At 38.2% G+C, this 16,924-nt stretch overlaps 1 protein-coding gene across 1 annotated transcript; it reads left to right on the top strand.

The window, feature by feature from the left end:
* The first annotated feature begins 4,221 nt into the window (after positions 1-4,221).
* On the top strand, positions 4,222-14,182 carry PABPC1 (poly(A) binding protein, cytoplasmic 1). The gene is made up of 14 exons (XM_010194556.1): positions 4,222-4,410; positions 4,513-4,628; positions 5,687-5,826; positions 6,813-6,907; positions 8,465-8,602; positions 8,694-8,789; positions 9,240-9,512; positions 9,700-9,793; positions 9,983-10,093; positions 10,942-11,093; positions 11,532-11,616; positions 11,800-11,930; positions 12,217-12,312; positions 13,740-14,182. Exons 1-13 carry the CDS (start codon positions 4,237-4,239, stop codon positions 12,307-12,309), a joined length of 1,698 nt encoding a protein of 565 aa, XP_010192858.1. The 5' UTR covers positions 4,222-4,236; the 3' UTR covers positions 12,310-12,312; positions 13,740-14,182.
* Positions 14,183-16,924: the final 2,742 nt, after the last annotated feature.

The following is a 16,924-nucleotide window of genomic DNA, read 5'->3' as shown; positions in this document are numbered from 1 at the left end:
GAGCTGAAGGCTCGCTTGAAGCAGCCATGAGGGTCATTAACGCCTCTTAATAACGAGGCAGAATCTGGGTGTGTGTGCGTGAGTAAGAGGCCAAGAGAAGGAAGTGGGACGGACCGGGATCGGTCGGTGGTTTCCCAGGCGCCCAGTCGCAGCACAGGCCGAAGCGTGATGCCTTCCAACGCGGTGGCAGCACTGTCACGTGTAGCGGGGGGGTGTGAAGTGATTTGGGCCTCCCCTGCTTGCTCCTCGTGTTGCCAGCTGTATTGCGCTCCGCTTCCCTTCACAGTAAACTATCTGACGTTGTGCTTCCCAAGTTGTGTTCTTATTAAACTTGCTTTAGACGAATGTGTTGCCGGTTCTCCGATGTTACGTCAGTGAAGAAACTTTCCATGTGGTTCCGGTCGTGTTTGTGCTAAGTTGGGCAAACCGGCTTGTTCATTTGGAGGGTGTTTGGGTAAAAGATTGAAATGTGACCTGTTCTAAGTTTGGTGGAGTCCAATTAAAAGAAAAAAATACTCGGCCAGCTAGAACATACTTGATTTCAAGTACAGTTAAGTAAACAACGTTCTATTACAGTGGTTTTATTTTCAAGCGTATGAAAGTGAGAGACTGGAATTACAAACTTTTCAAGCCATTACATTAACTGACTTTCAAAATTGGCTTTAGCATATAGCCATTATCAGATCGGACTTTGGTGTACTGACGATATCTGTAAGTAGTAAAAGTTACTGTCTCTTTTTAATGAGCAGACATTCAACCTGTTATCAGCTCTCTCACTTCAGAGAGCTTTTAATCAGCCATTGTTCAGGATGAGGCGATTTGAATGATTGTTTAATATGCTTTGCTTTCATTCGATAAAAACCTACAGTACAGTTTACTCTCAGAAAGAAAGACAAAGGCTTGGCCCAGTTCAGTACTGTGATATGATAATGTCAAGGCAGAAGTTGAAGGTGATTCAAATGCTGCTTCTCCTTAGTAATGACAGAGTTCTGCAAGGGCTGACCTTGTCGTTGTCATTAGTTGAGCAACCTACGTTGCTATGTTCAACCCTGCCTTTTGTGACTTCATTTGTAATTTGTCAAATGTAGGAACAGATACATTTTTTTTCACCTGAGCAGTGCTTGCATTCAGAGTTTGAGAACATGCCTCTCATCAGAACTCCAAATGTCACAAGTATTTTTCACATTTTGGGAAGCACATGTATTTTATTCTGCACCTAGTCCGATTCAGCTAGAAGTATTTCTCATCTGTATCAAACTTGCATCTGGTGTATATCTGGAAGCATGTGTTAAGTATACTTAAGTGGTATTGTGCAGTTACACTTCTGCAGCATTTTTAGAATTTTATATCCTTGGTCAATACCTAGAAAGCATTTCCTGATTGTTTTTTCATAGATCATTCTGTCCATTTATGGAAACTTTGAAACAAGAGCTTTGAGGATGAATGGTTATTCTTGCAGTAATACTGGTTCATTTTGATTCCAAACTAGCTGCCTTTTCGTGGTTTAGCCTAATTCTTAGCTACATCTCAGGCTATGGGATTAAACAGCTGGTAACAACTAGCTCAGTTTTGAAAACATCTTTGAAGGTGTGTTTACCTCTGTAAACTAGGGAGCTCAGAGCTCTTCCAGAAGCTCATTAGGCTTGATGACACATTTGTGAGGTATGCACACATTTCACAGTTGTGACTTTTCTGAATTTGAGTCACAGTCTAGCATAAAACCCAGGCAATCTTGCTTAATCACTAAACTGGAAATGTTCTTGAGTAATTTGAAACTGCACTTCTCCCTTCAGATTTTTTTTTAAATGGTTGTTTTCAGAGGTTCATTATTTTATAGTTACTGCTGTGTACATTTAGAACAGTTTGGCATTAAGTGTGTATTTGGTGTGATTTTGAAATTGTTACTAAAGTGGACTGTCCAGTTGCTCATGACTAAAATGGGAACTGGTGACTCATTCAATAAAAGCTCCAGCAGAATCAGCAGAAGCACAGCACGGGTAGGTGTGTCCACTTGGAAACAAGTTAACTGCTGAATGGAAGCGCCTCCTGCAAACCAGCATGAAGCCTTTTATGGCTGAAATGTCGTGGAAGTAAGCCAGTTTTACTAGTTGTAAATTTTACTGAGAGGAGCTCATACCTGGTTTCAGATGTAGCCTAGTGATATTTTCAGATCTGTTGTGGAATGACAACATGGTGTTGGTTGAGCAGAAATCTTTAAATTTCTTGTACTTCTGCTGCACAGAAGGGATGAGGAGAGCTCTTGAGAGTTTCCTTTTTGGAGAAATTCATTGCTCTAAGATACATGCTCGCTATTAATTGAGAGTGGTAATACTTGCAAAGGCTACTATGGGCCCACTTTGAGTCAGATGTTTGGGGAATGTGTCCAGGAACACACATTTTTGAGGAGTGTCAGGATTATTCTAGAAGCAATTAGCATGAATTAGAAAAAGCCTCTTTTCTAGTAAAGGAAGCCCTGTTACTACTTCTGGAAATAATGAACTGTTTGTTGCTGGCACTTTTGGTGCTGCTGGCAGTAATAATTCTAATGACTTCCAGGGCAACGCTGAAGTGTTGATGTTTCTACTGTGACAAGTCTGAATATCCACAGCTCTTTTTTTTTTGGCCATATTTTCTTTCTTGTGTAATGTTAAGCCTTCCAATGCTTTTTGTTTCTCATTATCAGTATCTAGGTTGTCTTTTCTTTCCTGCTTAATTTATATTAAAGTTTGTGAAAGCTTTGTTAACTTATTTACAAGACTGGCAATACTTGTATTTTTTGTGCCTTCCACTTAGATCACTTGACTTGCTACTGTCATGTCAGTATGGCAGTAGTATCAATAGATTATTTTTTACAAGAAAATATTAGAAGTCTGTCTTGTTAGCTTCTACAGATGTCTTTCAGAGAGTATAATTTTCAGATTCACTTACAATCTGAAAACATGACGAGAAAGGCTATAAAACGTGGTATTCTGGCAGATCCAGAGGCTGATTGCAAATTTTCTTTGGCTGTGACACCCAACAACATAGTTAAAGATAAAAGGAGCACTTGAAGAACAAAAACAAAATAAGGGTTTTCACAATGTGATTGGCCTTTGGTCCTTCTCTTAAGAATAGCAATTAACTGACTTGGTTACTGTTTTTAAACTAATACTAAACCAACTTCAGTCTTGTTAATATCACGTTGCTCTGCTGTATGCTAATTGCAGTGAAGTGAGTTAGTACCAATGGGTGTGACTTCAGGTGTGTACTGGGACTTTTTTTGGTGTTCTTCCAGACGTACAGGAACAACGATGAAAAGGAAATAATGATGGAGATCATAAAATGTCTGCCATAGTTCAGAACTGTTGCTCTTTCTTGCTTGAATACCTTGTTAAAACATCACAGACATGTCTTGTTGCTTTGAAGGGACATGTGAAAACTGAAGAAGTCTTGATACTTCCCTATCTAAATACAGTCAGATCTTAAATTCAGGCTTTGAAAAGTTAGGTGTGGAGTTCTACTGGAAAAACTGCTCCATTCGAGTAACAATACCTGGTTTACAGTGCTTCATTTTGCTGTTTTAATGCTTGCTCCTTCATTGAGCTTATACATATTTCATCACAAGCTTTTACTATGCATAATTTCAAATTTTCAAAATTGTGCTAGTTTTAAATCTCTTTCATTTGTCCCTTGCCCAGAAGTCCATCACAGATTTTTTTTTCTGCTAAATAGTTGGAGCAAAGACATTTTCTAAGTTTAGGGATATTGGTGATTTAGGAGTTTGTATACTAATGTTTGCAAAAGGCCTTGTTGGTATGATATACATCTATGTGATGTGGCAGTGGCCAGCTGATTTTCGTAAATGTTTAAACTTTTACTCCTGTGGAATAGGTCGTAATTGCCATCGCTTGATACATTTTCTCCTGTCACCATGCCATCTTTCTGTAGTGTGGTCCAATCTTTTAGGCTGCTGGGATTTCTACAGCTTGTTCAGCTGCCTTGTGCTCACTCCTGTCTCCTAAGTGCAACTTTTGCTAAGGAGTTTTTGCTGGTTTTCACTTGCATAAAACAGAATGGGGTTTGTTGTTTTTTCACGTTGGAGGTTTGGGTTTGCATGTTGTTCGTGGTACTGGACTAAAATAGTAAAAATTTTAGGAAGAATTGTACTTCAAATGCTATTTGTGTGCTTGTTAAGATAACTTTAGCATTTCCTAATAATTCCATGATGTTTTTCCAGCTGAACGAGCTTTGGATACCATGAACTTTGATGTCATTAAAGGCAAGCCAGTGCGCATCATGTGGTCTCAGCGCGATCCATCTCTACGCAAAAGCGGTGTAGGAAACATCTTCATCAAAAACTTGGACAAATCAATTGATAACAAAGCTTTGTATGACACGTTTTCTGCCTTTGGAAACATCCTGTCTTGTAAGGTTAGTGGGAAATTATTGATGCGTTTAATGGTTTGACACAAAAAAACTCAGTTTGTGCTGGAAACGGTCCATGGATATTACAACAAGGTTTTTCTTTAATAGGTGGTGTGTGATGAAAATGGGTCCAAGGGTTATGGATTTGTGCATTTTGAGACACAAGAAGCTGCAGAAAGAGCTATTGAAAAAATGAATGGTATGCTGCTTAATGACCGCAAAGTGTAAGTACAGAAATATGAAGTTTGGGATCAGCAGACTTAAATTCATTTTACAGTGGACAAATACTTAAAGCTTACCTAGAAAAGGCAGTTGTTCTAAATATTTCTAATTTTAAAGAGGATGTAGAATTTTAGTGCTAGGGATACTATGAATTGTATCATCTGCCTACTCTAAAGTCAGAGTAGGTTCAGAAAATGCTAATAATGGACTCTAGGGAAAAAGTTGTTGTATTAGTTGTCTTACAAGCTAATGCTGTAATGAGGATTTGGGAACTTCTCTGGCTTTCTGATCTTACTGGTGGAGAGTAAAATACAATCCATTGGGTATTCTGAATAATACTTCCTTTATTAAGACCTGTGAGATAGGTACGTTACCCATTTTTTGGATGAAACTTAAAGCTCTAGAGTTACTCGGTCTTGAATAGCTATCAGATTACACTAATGTTTTTTATATGAATATCTGTTTAATAGGCATATCCAGGAAATAGGGGCAGAAAATAAAACTTACAGAAACGTAATGTTCTAAATGTTATCACAGGTTTATACTGCAGGAGAAAAGTAATTTGACGACCTGGTTAGTGATATCTGTGCTTGAGGAGTGGGTGGATGGGGCAAATGCACTTCACAGCTATGCCTAGGGGATCATTATGGTGTTTGGTATAGTTTTGAAAGAATAGCTCTGGAAATACTTGAGAGGGATCAGCAATCAGTGTTAGTTGCGTAACGTCTGTACTTGAGCAGTTCCTTGGGTTGCAGAGTATGGTGTATTTCTGTTCAGCCACTTTACCCAGTTCTCTTTTCCATTGTCCAGCTCCTGTTGTCAGAAACTGTTTTACAAAAGTAAACAATCTGGCCAATGGCTTGAAAGCATTTTTATGCTTGTAACTGTGACTGGCACAGTGATGTAGCAAAGCAAAAGCAAATTGTTTGTCTGATGGAGTTTCATTGTAAATATTTTATCTAAAGAATGTCATGCCTCTGATGAACAATCAGATGGATTAAGAATAAAATGTGATGCCAGACTTGCTTTAATCTACATTATTCTGTCCTCTTGCAACTAGATTTGTTGGAAGGTTTAAATCCCGCAAGGAACGTGAGGCAGAGCTTGGAGCCAGAGCAAAGGAATTCACCAATGTTTACATCAAAAATTTTGGAGAAGACATGGATGATGAGAGACTGAAGGAACTCTTTGGCAAGTTTGGTAATGTCTTAAACTTTAAGTTTATATAAACACGAGTGAACCTCAGCTTACTTCTGTACAATGCCTTATAATGCAAAGGATCAGCTGGCTGCCTGATGTTGATTTAAAAAAAAAAAATCAAGTTCAAAACTAATCAAGTCCAACTGTCAACCCAACGCCACCATGCCCACTAAACCATGTACCTAAGTGCCACATCCACATGTTTAACACGTCCAGGGATGGTGACTCCACCACTTCACTGGGCAGCCTGTTCCAATGCTTGACCACTCTCAGTAAAGAATTTTTTCCTAATATCCAATCTAACCCTCCCTTGGTACAATTTGAGGCCATTTCCTCTCATCCCATCACTTATTACTTGGGGGAAGAGACCAACACCCACCTCACTACAACCTCCTTTCAAGTAGCTGTAGAGAGTGATATGAGGTATTCTATAGCAGCCCTAAGCAGCACTTAAAGGAAATGCCTTTCCACTATTGAAATATCTGTGGTTGAAACAGTAGCAAGTTTAGCTGCCAATATCTGTCTCAATTGAGTATGTGAATTACAATTTTTCAAAGGTTTGGAATTACTGAACCGTGATGGCTTTTCACTGGGATAAATGGATAAGCACATAACTAAGAGGGTGCCTCTCTAGTTTTCAGTACCTGCTTCAAAGGATGGAAGCACTAATGCTTTTAAAATGTTGTAATTTTGTAATGAGTGAGACTATTTAATTCACTTTGAAGTGAAATTCCTATACCGTTTTGGTTGAAAATACAGTAGGGAAGAAATTCAGCATGGCAGACTTCAGCCTTAATGGCTGACACTCAGCATCAGGGCACATCAGCAATTTTTCATTAAGTGGTGATGTTTACTAGATACTGTTGCAGAAGTTCTTTGTAATACAGGTGAAGCACACTAAATATTAAAATTTCTAAACAGGATGTTCAAAATATGAAGAGAATGCACTCTGTGTGTGAAGCATAAGTATTTCATTCTATTTTTAGGTCCTGCCCTAAGTGTGAAAGTTATGACTGATGAGAGTGGAAAATCCAAAGGCTTTGGCTTTGTTAGTTTTGAAAGACATGAAGATGCCCAAAAAGTAAGTTCTTGGACTTCATTTTAGGAATTCTACAACTGAGACCCAAATAATGTGTCATTGAGTGATTTGAAATCTTGTGAATTCATTAAGGGTTTTTAGTTGGTCAAGGACACTGCAAAAACAAGTGTCTGCTTCCTAAGCGACATAGCCTAGTTTCTGGTGTTTAGAATACTTTCCTACGAGCAAGTTGTTTTGAGGAGCCTATTAAGTTAAGATACTCTGAGACAGCTGGAACTAGTGTAGAAATAGGGAATCTTGAATAATTTAATAACCTCTTGTAGTTGGGCTTAATGGTCTCAATGAGATTTCAGCTCTCTCATGCTGGGTAACATACAAGCATAGTAAATTATTCTATCTCTGCAAAACCCAGATGAATCACTGGATCCAGTTTGGTTGCACAGAAGACATTTGTGCAAGGCAGAAAGGATTGTATTTTCAGACTTCAGCACTGCTTTTCAGGAAAGCTGTTAGCTTTATGGAGCATGTTTGGCACAGCTACAAGAAAACAGGCATAGAGCCCTGTGATGTTGCTTTTACTCTAAAGAGTAACATTGGAAGTAGGGTCTTTTTAACTTGTGTATATGTCTGTAACATGCCAGTATGCTGTGTAACTTAGTTCTGTGTCAGCTGGTTGCTTTGATGTGTCAGTTGACTCTGACAGTAGGGACATAGCATCAGGAGAAGAACTTGGCACGGAGCAAATCAGGCAACAAATAAAGTTTCCTTTTCAAAAGGCATTTCTATGATTTGTCAGTAGTGCAAGTGTACAAGCAACAGTTTAGAACAAATCCTGTCTGTCTTATGTCTACTTTGTTCAGTCTTGCATACATTCATTGATTGTTTCTCTTTTAGTAGTCACAATCACATGTACAATGTTTTAAATAACATAAAATTCTAATATCTCAGTACATATGTTTGTAGTGGCTTGCTTTATGAAGGTATACAATAAACTGGTGGATTCTGGTTTTAAATTAATTGAATAAATCTGTGCCAGAGTTTTCACATCTTAATTGTTGTAACTCAAAAGAGTGTAACAGAAAAAAGGTTCATCTTTTTATACCCTTAAAGTATTTCCTTATGAAAAATTAAAAGAAAAAAAAATCATATGCCTGCTGTAGCTTAACGTACAGTAAAGAAAATCTGGTAAATACTACAGTTTCAGATATTACTTTTATAAACAGAAGTCAGGTGTGTGAATTAGAGCTTTTCAACTTAATTTGCTTTCCTTTTTTTTCCTTTAGCAAGATAAGGCTGGATAAATAGTTCTTCATTGTGTGATGTGATTGTTTTATTTTTTTTCCCAAATTCATATAAGAAAAATTTATTGCATCCCTTGTGACTTTTATTGAACTGGACAGAAGCACACTCAGAATGCAGTTTCCATTTTACTTTAAGCAGGGAAGTCTTGAGGTATTTTGTTTCAGCTAGTGATATTTTAGATGGATTGGCTCTTTTTGTGAAATCCTTATGTAACTTTTTATATTTGAATTACTTTTTTTTAATGCCTGAAAAACACTGGAGTGCAAAGCACTGCTAACCTCTTGTTTATTAATGAAGGCTGTAGATGAAATGAATGGAAAAGAGCTCAACGGGAAACAAATCTATGTTGGCCGGGCTCAGAAAAAGGTGGAAAGGCAGACGGAGCTGAAGCGCAAGTTTGAACAAATGAAGCAGGACAGGATCACCAGATACCAGGTTCAGTTTTAATTCAAGAGGTCTAACTTTATTCTATAATATTTTTTTATTTACATGGACCATTTACTTTCAAAAATAACTTGTTTTTTAGGGTGTAAACCTTTATGTGAAAAATCTTGATGATGGCATTGATGATGAACGTCTTCGAAAAGAATTCTCCCCATTTGGTACAATCACTAGTGCAAAGGTAAAATTAAGTTTATAGAGTGTGCTCGTCCTTTCTCTGACAGTGAACAGTGATCACTCACCAAGGAAGAGTGATTTATTTCATTGACTAACAGCTATGACCCAGTCACTTACCACTGCTACTATATGCGTGGACATTTACTTTCTTGATTTTTGTACATCTGATTTAACACATACAAGCATCCTTTCTTGAAATAAACTGACCAATACTAATGTGAGAAAAACAGCATCTTTTCAGTGCAAGAACATGCTCGTTATGGCTTCTCTGAGAATTTAATCTGTATTCAGTAAAACAGTTATTAATGAACCAATTATATTTCTTTTTATAAATCAATTCAGTAAAACAAACCTGTGATCTCACTTGTAGTAAGCCGAAAAAAGAAACTCATGCAAATTAAGTAGGGGTAAATACAACGTTGTCTTGTTTTAAAACTAAATTTTGTCCTGACAGGTCATGATGGAAGGTGGCCGCAGCAAAGGATTTGGATTTGTGTGCTTTTCATCACCAGAAGAAGCCACTAAAGCTGTCACAGAAATGAATGGTAGAATTGTGGCTACCAAACCATTGTATGTAGCTCTAGCCCAGCGTAAAGAAGAGCGCCAAGCTCATCTCACCAACCAGTACATGCAGAGAATGGCAAGTGTGAGAGCAGTACCTAATCCTGTCATCAACCCTTACCAGCCAGCACCTCCTTCAGGTTACTTCATGGCAGCTATCCCACAGGTACGTACAGAGACCAGTAACTAAATATTTTGTACTGTATATAAAATCTGTTTGGATTTAACAGTAAATATAACTATTAGCTTGTGTCGATTATGTCAGTATTCTGATTTCAGGGCAGAAAGGTAGTGGACTGTTCAACATGCCCTTCAAAGATAACAAAGTTACACGATGTTTTTGTATTTAACAGACTCAGAACCGTGCTGCATACTACCCTACAAATCAACTTGCTCAGCTTGCTAGACCTAGTCCCCGCTGGACTGCTCAGGGTGCCAGACCTCATCGTAAGTTACCTCTTTACCTCTTTTCTGTGATTGCAGTAAATTCCATAGCATTTAACTTTGCACTTTAAATACTTTTTCATGGCATTACAGTATCAGTCTTCTCTTTGTCATGTAAGTGATATTACTTTGAACTCTTCTGGGCATTCAGTGTTTCAGCATGTAACTTAATGTATGTTTTCTAAACCATAGCATTCCAGAATATGCCTGGTGCTATCCGCCCAGCAGCACCCAGACCACCATTCAGTACCATGAGACCAGCTTCTTCACAAGTTCCACGAGTCATGTCAACACAGCGTGTTGGTGAGTTTGATTTACGCAAACTTGAAATATTAGACTTCTTTTTTAATTTTGCTGATTCAGAATGATCTTTCAAAAGCATTCATAAGTTCAGTATCACACATGGTAACTCTTCCCTCCTTTCCTGGCTCTTACTAAATGAGTAAGCTAGTATCACCTAGTAGTTGCTTTTAATAGTCCCAGCAAAGACTCCTGCTGTGGTCCCATCTCTTTGGCATGCAACATTTCTTCTTTTAGTGTGTGCTTTAATACTATATGACAGCTTCTGCTGTTTCTAAACATCACTGTGGCAATTTTAACAACAGGTTGCATGTAGAAATACTGAGATTATACAATTTTAGCTCTTAGTGTTTTGTCATAGAATAATATGAGCCACTACCATGTAGGCAGAATTGGCACATCACTGAATGAATTGATTGTATTGGAGTCTTAATTCTCTCAGAATGTATGAGACAGTAGTAGTTTTTAGCTATCTACTTCTTGAAAATACCTTTTTTAGGATTACTGTTGAGGTAGTGTGCTCAGGAAATCAAGTGTCCTTTGAGTTTAGAATTAAATTAATACTTAACAAAAGTAAATGTTTTCTCACGGATCTTTTTTCAATAGCACATAAGAAAAGCAATTAATCAGTAAATGACTGGAAGGTGACATCCAGTAAGCTTTCTACCTTCAGATACAACCAGTGATGTGACAGTTGGCAATACTACAGAAATTAATCTATAGTACAATACCTAAATTGGGTATTCAGTTTGGGCTGATTTGTTGTTTGGTTTTGGTTTGTTTTTTAACTTGTACAGTGAAGGCGAAATGAAAAAAAAAATTAACATACAGAATTATGTTCTTTTTTTCAGCTAATACATCAACACAAACAATGGGTCCACGTCCTGCAGCAGCAGCTACTGCAGCTACTCCTGTCCGCACAGTACCACAGTACAAATATGCTGCAGGAGTTCGTAATCCTCAGCAGCATCTTAACACACAGCCGCAGGTTGCTATGCAGCAGGTATGTGGTTTTAGGAACTGGTCCGTGTTTTTGCAGAGGAAGGTGGCAGAGGAGGGTGCTTATGATTAAGAGTTGTCCTTGTTACTGTAGAATTCAGTCTCTGCATTATGGCAGCAGAGTTAAAGCCTTGGGGTTTTAAGTGTATTTAAAGTTCACCTGGGACAGGATGTGATCCTCTGTTACTTCATAGTTTGCAGTTGGCTTGATACCGTAGTCTGAATTCTTGTGTTTGCTCCACAATGGAGCAATTGATATTTACCTCCAGCATCACTCGGCTCCAACCAGCACTATTTGATTAAATTGACTTAGTTGTAATTTCTTCCATGTTTCTGACAGCGTAGGCACTGTTTATGCTGAGTTGTGGAACATCAGATATTTGAAGCTGCACCTAATTATAAATTAGAATTTAATTTGAAATGGTGTTAAATTAATTTGCAGCCTGCTGTCCATGTGCAAGGTCAGGAACCCTTGACTGCTTCCATGTTGGCTTCTGCCCCTCCGCAAGAACAAAAGCAGATGTTAGGTACGTACATGATACCTTTCTCTATGCCTTGTAACAGGAAGACAGTCAAAATACTCCTTTCAGTAGTCGTAAAATGCAGAATAAGTAGTTTCTGCAATAGAACAAGGTGTTTGTTTCTTTTTTCCCTTAAACCTAGGCTGTTTGTCAGATGAGATTTGTCACTCTGACTTTTTCCCTCGCTAGGGGAACGTCTCTTCCCTCTCATTCAAAGCATGCACCCTACTCTGGCGGGTAAGATCACTGGTATGTTGTTGGAGATTGACAACTCTGAACTCCTCCACATGCTCGAGTCTCCTGAGTCCCTTCGTTCGAAGGTAGGTGGACTTTGGCCTTACACTAGTTTTATCAGCAATTAAGTCTACATTGATTCAAGAGGTGTTTATGCTGGCACAGTGGAGTAGCAGCAATGCAACAACACTGGCCCAGGGTGAGCAATTAGAATTCACTCTTTCAGAGAGTGGCAGTGGCTTACGTTAGCATGAACTGGAGCTGTATTGTTATCCTTTTCTTTTTAACAACGCAGTCATTTTTTCGGTATGTATAATTGTTTCATTAACTTTAATGTACAGAATGACTAATTTTTCTTTTTTTACTTGACAGGTTGATGAAGCTGTAGCCGTACTACAAGCCCACCAAGCTAAAGAGGCTGCTCAAAAGGCAGTTAACAATCCCACTGGGGTTCCAAGTGTTTAATAGGTAAATTTTCTGAGCACAGTAGTTTTATAAGTTGATTCAGGCAATAGTCTTTAGTCCAAGGTCTTATAAGCAGCATGCTTCCAGGCTCTGTATCTCTTGCAGCCACAGAAAGTAGCAGCTATGGCAACAGTTGCAAACAAATTTTGTGCTCAAGCCTGTTGTCCAGTTGCAGAGCTCTTGGTTAACAAATGCTACTGACATTGTGTCTTGCATATTTAGCTGGAATAAAAGCATTGTTTTTAACAGTGTATTTAGCTGAAATTTGTTCTAGGCATGTATGCAAAAATGGGCAGTTCTGTCAAATGGTACTATTCATACTGTTGTTTAAGAGGAACTTGTGGAATTGAAGTAGGCTTAAAATGATAGTCCAACCCTGTTTTTCCTTAGAAATTAAGTAGCTTATTTACACTATAATTTGTATATACTTCCCAAAATCTAAAATTATAAGTAATTAAAAACTAAACTACATATTGTCTTGACTTCACATTTTAGCGAATTTAACTAATGTAACTTAAAATACTGGTTTTCTTTATTGCCCTCTGTGGAGTTAGTATCTTCACTTTTGCATGACAGGGAGAGGCAAAGGTCTTTACAGTCTTGGAAATGGGAAAATTTTGTGGAGTTGAGGATAATACAGGAGTTTGTTCTCTGTTCAGTCCACTTAGGTTTTTCCTGTATATGAATTTACTTCCCACATGAGCAACCTGGTCTAGTGGGAGGTGTCCCTGCCCATTGCAGCGGGGTTGGACCGATGATCTTTAAGGTCCCTTCCAACCCAAACCATTCTGTCATTCTGTGATAACTATCAGTTGAAGATGCCTGCTTTAACATTTGATCTCTTAAAAATTTTTTTTCTTTGTTTTTTCATTTCTGCAACTTTCATTTTGGAGGCATTTTGAGTCATGTTTTTTTACAGACTTCTTTCTTTTCCCCCTTTTTTTTTGCTAGAGACACTTTCACACTGGAGATGAACAAGTGCTGAATAACTCGTTTCTCATAAACTAAGATGCCCAGACTTACTCAGTGTGCTCTATGATGTTTAGTAACTGGAAATTAAAACTACTGCTAGCGTAGTTACTTGAGCCTTTGTATGCTGGCCTTAAGAGTAAAGGTGACCTGCAGTCAAGTTAGTTACAGTAACAAATCATTGTGCGTAGGCATTGCCTAAGGCCCTGCTGTGCAGAGTACTGTTGACTTCTAGAATCAGTTTTGTCTTCCCAAGTGTCACAGACTTGGAATACTTTACTTCCATGTCTCTAAAAAGTGGGAGATACAATATCTCTGATCCACTGCTTGTAAAGAACTTGGGTATGATTGATACCTTGAAAGCCGAAAGCGTTGTCAGGGTTACAGTTGCAGAAAGCATGCCAGAAAACTTAAGGTGCTGCTTTAATTTTAAAACCTAACAACATTGTTTTTATTTGCAGAAAGATCCGGGACCACAATCTAGAACTTCGCTTCACCGAAGAAAAAAAAAATCTAAACATGGAAAAACTATTAAATATTGAGAAAAACATTGCAAAAATATAAAATAAATAAAAAAAGGAAAGGAAACTTTGAAGCTTATGTACAGAGCAACGCCGGGGCTAGTAAAACAAATGCTAGTCCTAGATTACTTATTGATTTAAAATTTAAAAAAAAATAGTAAAATAAAAAATACAAATTAACGTTTTATAAACCCGATGAAAAGTAATTTTCAGAACAGTACAAAAATTTAAAGCATTCCTTTCTTTAATTTTGTAATTCTTTACTGTGGAAAAGCTCAGAATATCACCACTGTTTTAGTTGACAGTGAGAATTGATAGCTGAGCAAAGAAACATAATTTGGATTATAAAATTCTTGGTTTAATAAAAATTCCTTAAACACTGACTTACTTGTGATGATTTCTTTCGTACAGTGGACTTCTCATAAAGTTGCCATTCAGAATGCCAAGGTAGAATCTCAGTCTGTGGTATGTGTTAGCAGTTTCTGGAGAAGATTAGCCTACATTTAGCCACTTGTTACTGATAATATAAACTTGGGCATGAAAACAAATGCAGAGAACAGCTAGATCCGTATCTGGGTTTTAAGTCCCTAATAGCATGATGTCTGAGCTCTTGTCATTGTCTAATTAGAAACAGACCTTTAAATCCCCTGCTTTGAGATGATCAGTGAGAAATGTTATAAAAGGCCTGTGTTGGGATTGTGTAACGTAGTAACACATGATCCCATTTGATGCACGTGGTGTTTGTTCTCACAGGGTTTGGTGGAAGGAACAGTCTCTACGCAGGTCTCTGGTTGCATCTTTGGGTGGCTAATGAACCCTGAGATGGGGGCAGAGTAGCGTGGATACAGGTGAATGAGTTGTCTGCAATAGACAGTGTTGCGAAATTTCATTGTGAATGGCTGAACACAAGGCATCCCTAGAACAAAACAGGTGAGACTTCAGGTGCTAATGTATTAAAAATCAAATGCATAGAAACCAAACAATGCTTTTTACACAGTAAAAATCCTGTGGACAGGACTACTTTATCTTCTGAGTCAGGTATTTGGAATACTGTGTTCCCTAGCAAGTGAACAGCTACTGTTAGCTTCCCCCCCCCGCTTTGTTAGTAAGAGACCAATTGGTTTAATTTTAGCTTTGCCACATTCTGGATTTTGTAAATGTACTGAACAAATCCTGCTTGTGAGAGGCAACTTTAAAAGTCTCAGCTAGCTCTTTGGTAACTAAATTATTGTTACTGAAAAAGAATACAGTTAGGGTGCTTTACATCAACAGATTTGAAAACTGAGAAAGTGATCTGAAATTTATTTTACTTAATATTCACTACAAAGATCTTTTCAGTAACTCCCAGTTGTAATGTGTCACAGAGCTTTGCATAGGGTGATCTTAGGCAAAACTTTGTGGTTTTTTATCAAATTTGTGAAATAATTCTAGCAGTTTTACTGGCTCCAGAAATCTGCTGCTTCCTGCAAAAGTTGACCTTCCTGCTTCATCCTTATATTTGACATTTAAAAAATAGAATTGAAGGGGAGGGTACCTTTTTAAAATAAATTGCTGCTTGATCTAAATCTGATCTAGTGTACAATGCCATAGAAATAATCCTGGCTTCACTCGGGGCTCACAGGACTTTCAGGTCAGCTTGCATTAGTCACTAAAAGGAGCATCCAAGCAATTGACCAGTGGCAGCAAAAGTGAGGAGAGCCAGCCCTAGCGTGTGAGCTGTTTATTTGCTGCAAGACCTGACTGAGGTTGGGGCCTTTGCAGGATTAAAACTGTTAATTGAGCAAGAGAGAGTAACAGGCTTTTGTTGTAAAACAATCTTTCACTGCGTAAGTTAGCAAATGCATCAAAGTTGTCAATCTGCAGATGGCTTATTCTAAAGTTGCTGCCTCGCTTTCCCCCACCCCTGCTTCTTTTAAGGGAGCATTTTCTGCAGACTTGAGGTTTTCTACTCAGGTTAGCCTGTAATTGGCTGTGTAAGATGCTTAATCAAAATTGATAATGCAGGGGGAGAAAGGAAGCAGTGAAGATGGCATGTCCAGTCTGGCCGGCAGGGATGGGGGAAAGGATCGAAGATGTGTTAGTGGTGGCACAGCCCTTAGCCATGCAATTCATTGGGCTCCAGTGATGTATTTAAAGGATAGAGCTTCTGTGGAGTCACAGGAGGGGGTTATTGAGTCCTTTCTGGAAGGTGCTCCAAAATGTGCGTTTTATGGAGGGAATGCCAGTGTTCTCCTCACCTCTTGTTGCAGTCTTAAAGCCCTTCTGTATGCTTTCTGAAAGTCCTTCAAAAGACAATTCAAGAGTGCCCATATTGTTCCCCTTGTGCAAAGATCTTCAGACCAGAGTTTTTCTGTTAAGTGATTTTCAGAAATAAGCCTAGCATATAGAGGTGAAAATGATCTGGTGTAAATGAATCCTATTTAAACCCCCTCACTTCACTATAAAAGCATTAGGTTAAGCTTGTACAATTAATTTGTATGCTCAGTCCTGTCCTGATGGAGGCAGACTGGGTTAGCCTTTAATTTGCAGTCTTGCTGAAGTGTATGACTATAAGAATTTTTGGAATTAGATGTCTGAACCCCCTCCTTTGTAGGTTTTACCAAGATATGCACATGATAGAAGTTGAATGTACAACCTTAATTTTACGTAACGTCAACTATAAAAACATTAAAAGCTTTGGAGACAATTTTAAAGACCTAAAAATACTTAGCACCATAATAGAAATGTTGAGGACTCTGGTGATATTAAAGGTTTAATTGAAGTTCTAAAAGATAATAAAAAGACCTAACTATTTGCAGGAGTTTCAGGGCCCCAGCTGGAAAGTAAAAGCCCATCTCACTTCTAGTTGCTTGCCCAGATAAGTGAGTCTGCTGGAGTTAACCAACCTAATTTTTATGTTTTGTAAGAATGCTAGTTGTTTAGCCTCTTGCATATGGGGAAGCTGAAAAAGGAGAAAAAGAGGGGTTCCTTCAGCTTTGTACAAGGCTTCTGTGGGTGTGCCAAGCACTCGCATCTGTACCAGCCTGAAATATTGGGTAACTTTTGTGATGGAAGGAAACAGTGAGGCAATTGTGACAGCTTAAAAGAACAAAACTCTGGGTTGGATTTTCAATGTTTGGGTTTTG

This window comes from Mesitornis unicolor, unplaced genomic scaffold (assembly GCF_000695765.1).
Source record: "Mesitornis unicolor isolate BGI_N332 unplaced genomic scaffold, ASM69576v1 scaffold43491, whole genome shotgun sequence".
Lineage (NCBI taxonomy): Eukaryota > Metazoa > Chordata > Aves > Mesitornithiformes > Mesitornithidae > Mesitornis > Mesitornis unicolor.
Note: the sequence above shows the minus strand (reverse complement) of the source record. Positions and strands in the feature narration are given on the sequence as shown.